A 13,086-nucleotide genomic window follows, 5' to 3' on the forward strand; every position below is an offset into this window, starting at 1 on the left:
CAATTACCTGTGTTCATCACAACATAGGGTGGTAGTTATGAAGCTACTCAGTCATCACACTTGTATTTATTTAATGGTTCTTCACCAGTGTGTGTTAAAGTCAAGAGGCATACCGTTAAGCGCATAGTTTGATGCTTAGTCTCTTTAGAGTACTTGGCAAGTGTTTTGGATCAGTGTTCTTGGTAAATGTGGTGACAAGGCTTGGTCAGTTTGAGCAGTATAGTGTTAAAAACATGAAGACCTCAAAACAATCCAAAGAGTTCCTTCTGACTTCATACTACCACCTAGAATTCCTTCCTGAAGCTACTAGGGAAATGTTTCAGCTGTTCAAAGCTGAAACTGTGCTTTCTCCACGATCTGTGCGGAATTTTGGTTGGTCTCAAACAAGCCCAATGGAGAATGCTGGTATCTGATGGACAACACTTCCCTCCAAGGAAAAAATTGTATTAAACCAAAAAGTGTAAAGCCAGTGTTTTCTGATGAGGAGAGGGAAGATTAATTTCAAAAGCCTCAAATAAATGAAGTCTTGGAACAACCTCCTTGGCTAGAGGATACTTATTCTTCCATTCATTTTTTCTGCGCCTCCAGGGAACATCAGGCAGGCAAGCAGGAGTGAGTGTAAAACAGAAATGAACTGAATTAAAGAAGAGGTGGAGAAAGTGCTAAGGGACTGTGCATGCACGCTGCTGTACTTGCTGCCTAAATGCTGTAGTAGCTGGTGTTCTGCTATATTTTTTTAACTTGGCAGTGGCACAGTATTGACCGATATGGGAGATAGTCATGTTTTGTTGAACAGAGCTGTTTTTAAAGAGGGTTGAGCTTTATTTTCCTCAAACAATGAAACTAGTATCAAACTGGCAACTGTCAGCTCTGCTCGGTCAGAAGCTGTGGTTTCTACTGGCTAACAGCAGGAAAAATACTTGTGGAGACAACACTTTTACTCACGCCTGCACCTGATCGGAGCTCAGGATGTTGGGTCGCAGTGGGGATCTGAAATGGAAGCTGCGCAGAAACAAAAAAAAAGTTCTCTTAGTGCTTCTACTTGTGGGTTTTTATAGAAGAGGATTTTGCTTCCTGGGCCCTTTGGAATGGGACAAAGAAAGGTGCATCATTCTGTCTGTTACTTAGCACTTAATGTTTTTATTTCCTTCCATTCTTCCCTCACATTTCTGCTCCCTAGCACAGCTTCTAGCTTGACTCTTCTGAAAAGCGTTACTCAGAAATGCCAAGTAATCTCGAACAGATTAGGCAAGACAAAGAATTACAGCAGCACTTGGATCGTACCAGCCAAAGAATGCCACGGGTGGCTGACAAGTGCTCTCTCTACTTGACACGAACGTGCTGGGAGACGTAGCTAACAAAACTGACATTGTTTCTTGTTTGTTTCTTAATTGCTGCAGCTTATTAATGCAACTTAATTACACTTAGATTCCCTCTTTCCTTCAGCCCATTCCCTCCCCTCAAAATTATCCCATCACAAAAAAAACCCTTCCATCAGGATGTTGCCAGGCTTGTGCCTGGAATAAGCACGGCTGCTTGGTGAAGTAAAGCAGGAACACAACTGTCGCTGATCCATGAAGAACTGGGTGTTTTCCAGTGTCCAGCAGGTTTCAGCTGTGTATATGATTACACCAGTGTTAATTTAATGTAGATGGGCAATCCCAGAGTAAGGTACAGCTGCTCTGAGAATGGCTTGGCGTGTTGAAATGGGGCTAAGCTCCATGGTGAGTAAAGATTTGGTGCTTGTACTAGTTTTTAGCTGTTCAGCATTGTAGGAGTTAGGTCACAGAACACTGAAATCCAGGAGAAATGCCTACTGCTAAGGTGCTGACCATCTCTAAAGAATAGAGAGTGAGGGAGGGAGTTTTGGATGGAGGGGGAAGAAGGAACAGCTCTCATCTATAACTTAAAAAAAATAAAAAGCCTAAATAACTCAAATGTAAATAGCCCCCACCTAGTTCTATGCCGGCAGGGAGGAGATGAAGTTGTATTAGCAGATTTAGGCTCTTTTCAGGGGAAGGAGAAGGGGAAGAAGCTAACTACAGAACATATGAAGTGTCCCAGGGTGTTATGCAGTGCTTCCTTCTTTATGGATCCATGGCACAGGGAAGCAGCTCCAACTTCAATTGTATCCTTGAGAGGCTCTCAGTGAACTTCTGCATGAGGTCTTCAGGTCTGTGCCGTTTATTGGCTGGTACCACCAGGCTGTGGTAGGAATGGTTTGTCAGGGCACTTGGAGAATTAAAAACCAACCGCATGGCCATTCTTCAATGTACATTCTTTGCATTTGAGAAGACAAGGAACAAAAAAAACTGAATGGTGTTCACCATCCTGCATTTCCTCTGCCAAAGATCCAGGCCACAGGGGATTGTTTCCTGCAGCACCTTTGGTGGAGTGCAAGGTTCATCCATCCTCTGGCTCCTCTTTATTTACGCAGGCCTGTAGGAGGGGGGGAAAAAGTGAAGGCAGAGCATCAGTGTGGAGCAGGTACCAAGTTGCTTACTTAATTTAACAGAAATTATGTGGAATAATGAGGACAAAATTGTTGGTGTGGTTTTTTGGGTTTTTTTTTTGTTCTGAGTTTTTGAATGATTGACTACAGATGAGGAATAGGATTGCGAGCTCAGAAGTAATGTGGTTAAGTAGTCTTCAAGTCTGGCAAGAATGCTATGCATGTACCAGACCAGAATACACTGCAGTTAGACTAAGGAACAAAGGTGAGCTAAGGTGTTAGATCTATGTATCCTCAGCACTTGGAGCTGCATAAAATTTGGTTAGGAATTTTAAAAGCTACAGGTCATCTCTAGAATGAAGTAGCTTCTTGAAATGGCGGTGAGGTACTTTCTGTGTTGATGCAGCAGTATAAGCAGATCTACTTTTGTAGCCAGCAGTAAAGATGAGTGAATGTTTTCAGCTGAAACATCACCTCTTAAACATGCAGCTGCAGGTTGATCAAAACAGTTTGCAAATTCATGTTGACATTCAGCAAATTGTTTGTTTGGAAAAAAAGTCTACCTAGAAAGGAAAGCAGAAGCGTTTTGTTTTGTGGTGGAGTTTTGTTGTTGTTGTGTGGTTTTGTGGTTTTTTTTTTTTGTTTTCTCTCCTCAAAACAAGATGGGATTTTTTTTTTGTTCCTGTTTAAGTAAACGTTTCCTTTGTGAAGTATTCTGGTCACCAAGCAAAGTTTGGGGTGGGGGAAACAATCCTAAGGAGTTTAGTTTCTTTCTCCCTCCCTCTTTGCCAGTGTTTCAGTCTGGATTTTGATTTTTTTTTAATTGAATAATGTTGTTTCTGTATTTGTACCTGTTAGTTGATCTACTGAAACACCTACTTCCAGCCTACCAGTGGATGGCTGTTCCATGGGCTCTGGTCCTTTAATGCTGCGTGCTCCCAGCTGCTTCATGCCTGTGGCTGGCAGACAGCCTGCACCACTGAAGAATTGATCAGGGGGTAGGGAAGTGAGCAATTGCCAACTGGAGCCTTAGATCTTCAATTAACCACTACCTCCTGTAGCTGCCTTGTCAATGCTGAACTCTACATCTGGTAAAAGTCACACCCTGCGTTGCCCTGTGGCCCTTTGCTGTGGCAGATTTGAGGAGAGCAGTCCAGTGAAATCTGGCTGCACAACTAAAATCAAATTAAAGCTCTTAAGCCATTAATGTAACGTCGTATGTGGGGTGCCAGGTCAGTGAGTGTTATGGACAGGAGCCTCACAACCGTGCAATTCACTGCTTGGTCTTACAAATACAGTCTTAAAGGGCAGGGAGATCTGTCGCCCATCTCTCTACCTTTTAGGTAAATAGAGGCTGCCTCCTGCCACCCAGCATGTTCTTGATTTAGCACTAAATCCTGTACAAAATCATGCTTTGAGACTATTCTGCTTTATAATTGAGATGTCGCAGCCCTTCTTTCTGCAACCAGTTCAGAGAATGATGTCAAAAGGCTGAATGGATGCAGCAGGCAGGAAGCGCTGACAGATGATCCTGATGGTCTGGGCCTCTAGCTGCCTGGCAGGTGTGGCAGGGAACCTGGAGATAACAGCCTTAGTCAGGAACTCCAGAGCTGTTTGGGTTAACCCTTCCACCATTACCAGGGCAAGAATGCTTCCTTGCCTCAAGTGATGAGAATTCTGTTACCACAAGTGAAGAGGAGCAACCCAGAGGTGATGTCCTGTCCTGTGCAGCCTAAGAGGAGACAGCAAGCATTCATGGCCAAATCTGAGCTTTAGCTGAGGAGCAGGAAGAGCTCAGCCTTCCATTCCAGAAAACTCTTTGGAAATGTTCCCTTTTGGCTTCAGGAGAATAACTTTGGTTTTCAAGAAGTGATTCACTATCTTTTGGCTAAGTACTTTGACCCAGAAACTCATGCACTGAAGACTTTAGCATCTCTTCTATCAAGATTCCTAATATTTAATAATAATAATATATGTGCCTTGATTGGTAAGCAGCAGTAAGATTAAGAGTAATTCTATTATTTACTAAAACATCCAGAACTATTTTTTTATGATAATTTGAGTCTCTTTTAATTAAGCTTGTGGCTTGAAATAGGAACTATCACAACCAAACCCCCCTTGAGTCAATGAAATGTAGAACAGAAGCAGTTGTGGAACCCAAAATCGAAATAACTATCTATAGAATTTTACTATTGCTATGTGAGTGGTGGAGGTGCTAATTAAGATGAAGCACACTTAAATAATGCCTTTGTGGGCAACAGTACAAAACTGTTGGTTGATTTCTTTTTTGTTATAGTTTTTCTTTTTTAAAAAAAAACAACACCTGGATGGTGATAACTTGTGAGGTTTTCCTCTAACTGGAGACTTGCAACTGAGGTCAAGGAGGTCAGCAGATTTCCATGATAAGGCTGGGAGATAACTGGGTTGTGGTCTGGAAGTATCTATTATCAGTAATGGTTTGGAGATTTATTTTTTTTTTCTTCCCTCCTCCTAGTAGGAGGCAAAAGTATTTAAGAACTTTTTGGCAGTGCAATGGATGGAAGCTGAAGGCCAGAAATGGGGTGTACACTTTGAATACTGAATTTAGCAGTTGATAACTGCTAGATATATTTGTTTTGCATCTTCTTGAACAGGGTATAAAAAAAGAAAATGCCTTCAGTCATCATGAAATGACTTTCACAGCAGCACAAGGGCCTCTGGCATTCAGTGCCCCAGGCTGCAAAACTCTGTGGCATCATCAGAGAATCAAGTATCTGCTCCTCCTCTTGCTCCCTTTCATACATGTGGAAGAAAGGCAAGAGCTAAGCTGAAACAAATAAACAAAAAATGCTGTTTGCTGGCTGCTGTGAAATTTATAGAGGGTCACCTTATCTACTGCTCAGCAGCTGTTTTCATCTCTTGTTAGCCAGAAAGAAATACTGTATTGTGCTGGCAGAAGCTATCAATAGATAGTGATGGTCTGAAGAATACAACTGAAGAACAACAAAATTATCTGTGTGCTTCATTAGTAGCTTACCATCTCACTGAGAGCCTGGTAAGGAAGTTTTACAGTGCCAGCTTCTATTCATATTACAATTTCCCATATAGAAATCTTCATTTATAAGTGCTAGCTTCTTTCACAAACAAAATTTTTGTCATTTTAAGAGAGAAGGAAAAAAAAAAAAAACCAGCCTAAGCTCCCTATTGTAAAAGTGTGATATCTCCTCAGCACCCTGCTGTGTCAAGTCAGTAAATCAGGATGCTGCTTAAGGTTTCACAGCTTCTGCAGACTATGGAAAATTCCATTCCAGTGTGACAAAATTAGAGGGAAATCAATATTTAATCTCCTGTAGCATCCCTTTTAATAATGCTGTTGCACCCCTAAAGTTACAGGGAATTTAACTGCTTTGCAAAAATGACTTGTTCTGGTCTTCTGCTGCAGTGACAAAAGAGCTAGTGAGTCCATACTACATTAGAGAGGCACAACTACAAATCTATTTTGGGGCAGTTTTTCTTCCCTCAGCCCCACTTTCCTCCCCCATCCTCACATCCTTCTTCTTGGCAAGAGTCTCTGGCAACATTATTCCCAAAAAACAACCTCTCTTAACAGCCGCTTTAAAAGATTTCTGCACATTGAACTGCCTTCCTGCAGCTCAAGTTAAGAGAATAGCAAAAATGCAGATCTTATTGCTGCTTTAAACAGATAATACTGGCCTTTATGTTTGAGAATCTCATTAGGAACCAGCTTCTAAGTGGACTGCATGAAAGTGTAATCTTGTGTCTTCAGCAGTGGGAAGGGATTATTGGACAGCAGAAGCTGGAATTCACCAACGGATCTCTATTACCGGTGTGAGAGGAGTTGCTGTGGGCAACTCCCCTTTCTGCTCCCTGCTCTCAGGATGCCCCACTCAGAAGCCTCTGTTCTTGTAGGCAACAGAATTTTTAAAAATAAATGAAACCTTAGGAGCAAACCTGTGCTATGCTGCATACAAGCCATCTAATTTAATTGACAGGTGGGTTACCTTTGTACCCTACAGCTTCCCTAGAAGTACACGCAGATCCAGGGAGACCCTGTCCCCAAGGCACAGTCAAATTTTGTGGTGCTACCAGTAGAAGATTATTGGAGGATGACAAAGACATGGTCAGTGATCAAAATTGCATGGATGTTTAGGTCAGAGGTCAGTTATGGCTGTCCACAGAGCTAAAATACAGCTTCAATAATTAGATGTTGCATAAATTTTATCCCAGAAGAGATCCGTCATTGAGGCTCTGCGTGACAGACCACAATTTAACCTTGAGACCGAGAACCATATCCTGCTATTGCTATGGCTTCCTCTCAGCAGCCACTGAGGATGACTCTTGCTTCCTCACAGCTCCTACCTTTACCTGCTTGGGCACCATTCACTGCTGAAAAGCCTTCTTTGCTTTCTTCAAGGAAAAGGCATCCAGTAGTTTGTTTACAATAACATCCTACAGCTGGCCCCACTGCTTCCCATCAAACAGCAGTGCCATAAGGCAAGTACAGCAACACCAGCTTCAACCCTGCAACCCTCAGCAGAGGCCCCAGGTTTCACCCCTTCTGGTGTCCACTTGCTCCTTCCTTCCATGCCTGAAAAGCCTGCTGGAGAAATCAACCTGCAAGGAGGAAAAAAACCCAAACCTGTGGCACCCTTGAGCCATAAAACTAAGAGGCGTGCACAGCCTCTGAGCGCAGAAGATGATACTTACAGGTATGTTTGCTTGAACAAAAGGTTGGTGGGTTTTTCATTGACATGGTAGAGAGGAAATGGATCAAATCCACCAATGAAATCAACTGAAAAAAAATCAAAACTCAAATAAACAAACAAACATGGCCAGAAAATTGAAAGGAAATGAAAGAGAAAGTTGATGCGTGTCATGGCATAACACAAAAATTAGTGAGAGAACAGAAAAATGATTTTTCAGGTATGGATTGCCAGTGGAAATCTCTGCCTGTACAGACCTGTTTTCCAGGGTCTACTAGGATGGAGTGCTAAGGAGGAGATCCAGCTAACACAAGACTTAAAGCACAGAACTAACAAAAGCCTCCAGAAAAACAAGAGGGGCTCCTTCAGCTTCCCTGGATGTTGCCACCATGCTGTGACTTCACTTGAGAACTGAGCTGACAAAGCCTCGGCCGTTCAGCGATGTGCTGAAAGGAGGAAGTTGGGGAAGGGCTCGTGAGTGAATGCCAGCGGAGAACTTGGCAGCACAGTAATCCCTGTGAAGGTTATATAGTCAAGTGGGAATTTTCTTGCCCCACTTGTCTTTCCTGCAAGACAGGCAACCACAGCTTTGGAAAACTGCAAATACCTCATTATCTTCAGCTCTGATATTTTTCACGTGCGCTATGCCAACTCAATTCTTTAAATTTCTTTTAATTGTATACAAATAGGAACAATGCTTCCCTTCTCCGGTATTCATGTAACGGCCATGTAACTAAACAAGGAAAGTTTTAAGTGACAATTCGCTTGGTAACCACAGGAGGATTTTCCAAGGCTCTCTCAGTTCCCCTGAAACGAGGCCAAGTCTGCATTACGGAGCTGGCTGGCACAGCCAGGTCAGCGGGGATGGGATGTGGTGTGATCTGTGACTGACCTCACAAAAACCTTTAAAACAGGTCCAGCTTAGACCGCTTTTTGGTGCCAACTTCGTGCATTTTGTTTGGAAGTGTGAAAGCTATATGGTCCAAATGCCATTTTAAAATATCTAGAGAGTCTTATTAACTATATAAATGCCTGATTATTTTTCTTTCCTGAAGGTGGCACTATTATTTTAAATGTTAGCTAAAGAGTTTTGGTATTTTTTAGTGAACAGACAATAGAAAAAGTATTTCTAAATATATTGGAAGTGGAAAAAAAAACCCTCTTAAAAATACATTTAGAAAGCCAAGGACAACGTATTCTCACAAATTCCATCTTGATGGATAGCTTCATGCTGATACTGTGATTTTGGAACAACTGTAAGTTAATGAGTTAAATGTGTAGTGGTTCTAAGTTAATTGGGGGGATAATTCCCAGTAGTTACAGGAAAACTTGACCTTTCTCAGCCACATTTGAAAATGTATGAGTATTTTAAAATGAAGTCAGTCTGCAATGTTAAAAAACAGATACTAACCTTAAGTTGTGGAATGTCTAAATTAAGAAACCTTAAGGAATTGCCATTTTCAGTAACTGTCTTATTACCTTGAACAAATGGAAGTCCTGTCATCTGAGCACCCAGCCATGGAAGCACTTAAAATCCAAGTCACTTAAAAAAAATCTTAACTGTGGTTCATTGTTGCAATAAATTACAGTGCGTTAGCACATCTAAAATATTCTTGTCCACAATTCAGCATTAGTAGATCCCTACTGCTGTGTTTTCTCCTGAAAATCACGTTAGCATGAGCTTCCTGATTAATGTGCCTCAGCACTTACAATTACTTCGTGCTGCATATCAAAGCAACATTTAAAGGAAACCACAAATGGAAGAGAAAATTAAAACGCAGCTCAAATTTGTTCGGGTCACTGGAAGGATCTACCACTGTGAGTGTGAAATATTGATGGTTTGTCATTGTTAATTATTCAAGCTGGCATTTTAACTCCAAGCTGCGACACTGAGAAGGAAAAGGAATTTGTTAGTGGGGAAAAAAAAAAAATATACTGAAATTAACAGCTCTGCGTTTCTAGATAATGCTTCCTTCCATGTGGTTGCCTCTTCTAACAGGTCTCTAGTAGAAAAATGAGCTCTGTCAAGTTATTGCTTGACAATATTCAAAAGGGGCTCACAGCTCAAGCTTTTTAGCTAATAGAAGAGCTATGGGGTAATGTAAAAAGTATTACTTATAACGTACCACTTCCGCTAAGTGCACAGCCACGCTCTAAACAAATGATCAATTGAGTCAGCAGAATGAGTTCAGCCAACAGAAGCAACAGAAAAACATGAGGAGAAGTCAGATAAGCGATGCATCTCGTCTCACTCCTGTGAAATCAACATTCTTCACCAACTTTCAAATATTCTGATGAAAGCTGTTGCTTTTCAGCTAAAATCCACGCTAGCTGCTCTTTAAAACAATAAAGCTACTTGTGCAAACCTAATGAATGTATTAAAGAAGTGATGCTTGGATAGAAAGCCTTCGGATCAGATCCTTACCTGGAGTAAACTGGCCTAGACACGTTCAAACACGCTGAGAAGTTAAACGCAGAAAGGCAACACACTGCCACAGAAATCAGACTTCACATTTATTTGAACCCTATGCTTCTGTTATTTTGTTTGCAAAATTGTTCCTCTCAAAAGCAGTTTTAGAAGGACAAAGTAATCCAGGACCAGGTTATAGATATCCTGATAGGTCGCCAGACCCAACCACCCTTGTGATGTCTCCGAGTCTTGACTCTTCTCTGACACATGTCATGACACTTAAGATATTTGTATAGCAAACACGAGGGAGTCAGCTCCTTCTTCTCCCTTGGAATTCAGCTGCAGTACTTCCTCTGCTTTTAAATTAAGAGGCCAGGTTGGTTCTTGGCAAGAAATCTCATGCTGTGCTCTATCCTTGGCTTGTGGTGTATGATACTCAACAAGTAGCCTACTTAAGGTCAGGGCTGTGTTCTTTGTTGTAGGTACTCCTGACTACAGTGGTAATATTTCAGTGGGGTTAAGCTACATAAGCTTGAGAACAGGAGCAGCTGCCCAGTTTCTCCAAAGCCTGGCCTGAGTGAGTAGCCAACACCAAGCCTTTTGGGGCTGAAAGAGTAGTAGAATTACAGCATCTAACATATGGTGATGTGGGGAAAAAAAAAACAACAAAAAAAAACCTCAGTAAAAATAGCTGATCCTTGAAAGGTAGGTAGTGCCATATCACATAGATGGAGAGACGGAAAGAAGTCTGATGGCAACTCAGACCTGACAGGCAAACATCTGAGAGAGAAATAAAAGTTAAGAAAACCTTTGCCAAGGGATCTGTTGATGAATACTTACAGCTGTCTTCTTCTTCTGTAAAAACACTAACAACGTAACAGGCGTAGACAAAGCCCACCAGCTGGAAAATAGAGAGAATAAATCATTTTAGCATCAATTTTGCAAGACTTTTCAAAACCCACTTGGCATGACTTCAACAGCCAACAGCTGTGAACTTAGCAGCATCCCTGTGATGGTGGAGCCAAGTCATACTTGCTGTAAGGCAGGGGGTGCAGGTGCAGGCTTAAGGGAAGACACTGCTGGGAGCTCACTCAAAGGTCCAAGCTAAAAACTTGCAAGACGCATCCTCACCCTCACAGCAGCAGCCTGCTGTTGCTGGAATGATTGGCAAGAACACTTTGTTGACATTGAAACTACCGTGCTAAGTTTACTCTCTTTAAGAAACAATGAGGATGCAGGAGAGTGCCTTATGTAATGGTTTAGACAGACGACTGCAGGGCAGACACACAGGGGCAAGTTTTATTAACAGAGGTCCAGGGACAAGAACTCATCAGCTCTGTATTCCTGTCATAAGGAGTGTACCTAAGTAGTTTCTCTTCCTTTGCACAGGAGCTACCAACAAGATGTGAGTAGTTTTTATACAGATGAGATAGAAACTTAGTTAACCGTAAAAACGGTAGTGTGCTGGCAGCGATGTTCAGAGACACTGAAATCTTCAGTAACGTTGGCTTGCAGATCAAAAATTCATTGGAAAGAAATCCCAGCTCTACAGTTTCTAAGGTTCTTTCTGTCTTTGGAGAATAAGCACTTCTGCATGGACTAATCAACTTTGAGTCTGCAAGGTAAATGGGCCAGAGCACGGTGAGAAACAGACAAGTCAATAGCAATGGTCTTAATTCACAAATTGCCTAGGTTAGCAGTAAACTGCCACCTCCTGGGAACCAGATAGAAGCAGGGAAGGAACAGTAAAACAATAGGGTGCCTCTCCAATAACAGCCATCCTGGCATGGTGTGACCCTCATGTCAACCCATGTCTTTAGAGCAGAAAACTAGAGTGAACATTAAAAAAAACCAATTTAAAGCAGCCTGGTGGGTCTGTCCTTAGCTGATGTTTTGTAGAAGCTCTAAAGCATCAAAACTGCCTCATTCAGTTTCAGTAGCAAGTTGTTACTCAGCCTCAATAGAGAAACAAACTTCTGGTACTAGGGGAGTTAAGCATTCAAGATCCGGCAGGGTTTTATTTTGGTTTGCCTTCTTCCTGTTAATCAAATATCTTCTCCATCCTTCATTTTACATCTTTACATAACACCCCACTTAGCGAGATCTTGGTTGGCAGTAATTGTATTAGTAAAGTTATTGTAAGACATAATTGTTTTCCACTGTGAACTCAATTCTTTTGAACAAGAGTTAGGATGTAACATACAGTGACTCACTCTAAGGGAAGACAGAATGATGCATGGTAGGGCTTGAAAAGTAGAGTCCATTCATTTTTAATATGACAGAAAAATACATCACACCGGAAAACAAAAGGCAAGATAATGAGATTTCTGCCGGGGAGTTATAAGGCGTTTGTGATTTCTCCAGCTCTTCTGTACAAAATGCACTTTGTTGGAAGGAAATGGAAGGTTTTTGTAGCATCACTAAACTTTGTATTTCCTTTAGAATTTTCTATAATCATCTGGAAGACAATCCAGCTCTCTCCTTTCCTCTTAAGTGAGCCTTGTGGGAGCATGTCCCAGTACCTCCGGGGAGCAGAGGCAGCTCTATGCACTTACTCATTCCCCTGCTGCGCATTTTTGAAACCAGAGCTGCTTCCTGCTAAGTTTCTATGACCTACAGAGGATGAAAAAAAAAAAAAAAATCCTTCCGGGATATTGAAAACCCAGGGAAGTGGTTTTTGGGGCAGTTTTGGTGGGCAGGCACAAGGGCTGCGGGTCCGGCCGGAACTGGCCGTGGTGCTGACGTGGCCTTGCGTCACGAGTAGGCTCGGCTGCGAAATCAGCAATTAGCGCTCATCAGCCAGGCTGGGGGAGCTAACGACGTCAGCGCTGATGGATGCTCTTGGGAAAAGAGTGCTTCAGCGTAAAGCCGCCTCAGAATTCAATGAGATGTCTAAGCACCCGCACAGTCTGCTCACCCACGTAAGTGCATTTGCTCTCACCCTAGGATCAAATAAGGAGTGTGGTTACATGCCTGTTTTTTTTTGTACTTCCTCTGGTATTTTTATAGTTTGAAGATCCAGGCTTTTACATTTTACAGATGTGAGGTCAAACCATGCAACTTACATACTCACAAATATCCAAGCAGTAAAAATGCATCTTGAATGTGTGCCCTGATTCCAAGGGAACTCTAGGAAGGTTTGATCTTTCCCCAGACTTTCCATCATGCCTCACAGTAGGAGCTCTGGGTTAACGGCCATGCAAAGTGGCAGCCCTGAATCCATTCACTGTTATTATACTCTGTCACATATACACACAAACCTTAGGTGATATCAGGGAACTCCTGATGTATTAACAATGAAAATGGCTTTTCCGCTTGGTTTATAGGCGGACCACATGAACAATTATCAGCTGTGCTGTCACAGGGAACCTGTTAAACCTCTGAACATCGTTCAGAAGCACCAAGCAAGCACTAATACTGACTTGGAAAGTTTGTTTTGCACAGAGATCAATGCCCCATAACCCTCAACCATCATTCCTCTTGCCTCGTATGTCACCTTTTATGACTAAGGTGACCTTTTG

The 13,086-nt window shown here is 42.0% G+C and overlaps 1 protein-coding gene across 2 annotated transcripts in view; it reads right to left on the reverse strand.

Moving 5' to 3' along the window:
* Positions 1 to 1,120: 1,120 nt before the first annotated feature.
* NKAIN4 (sodium/potassium transporting ATPase interacting 4) overlaps positions 1,121 to 13,086 on the reverse strand; it is a 51,048-nt gene continuing 39,082 nt past the window's right edge. The window contains exons 5-7 of one of the 2 annotated variants that reach the window (XM_010124924.2): positions 10,406 to 10,466; positions 7,160 to 7,244; positions 1,121 to 2,439 (exon numbers count right to left, since the gene is read on the reverse strand). In XM_010124924.2, the coding sequence (XP_010123226.1) occupies positions 2,430 to 2,439; positions 7,160 to 7,244; positions 10,406 to 10,466 (156 nt within the window). In that variant the 3' untranslated portion in view covers positions 1,121 to 2,429. The remainder of the gene's footprint in view (positions 2,440 to 7,159; positions 7,245 to 10,405; positions 10,467 to 13,086) is intronic. The other variant, XM_086760914.1, reaches the window with a different exon arrangement.

This window comes from Chlamydotis macqueenii, chromosome 16 (assembly GCF_036417535.1).
Source record: "Chlamydotis macqueenii isolate bChlMac1 chromosome 16, bChlMac1.mat, whole genome shotgun sequence".
Taxonomy (NCBI): Eukaryota; Metazoa; Chordata; class Aves; order Otidiformes; family Otididae; genus Chlamydotis; species Chlamydotis macqueenii.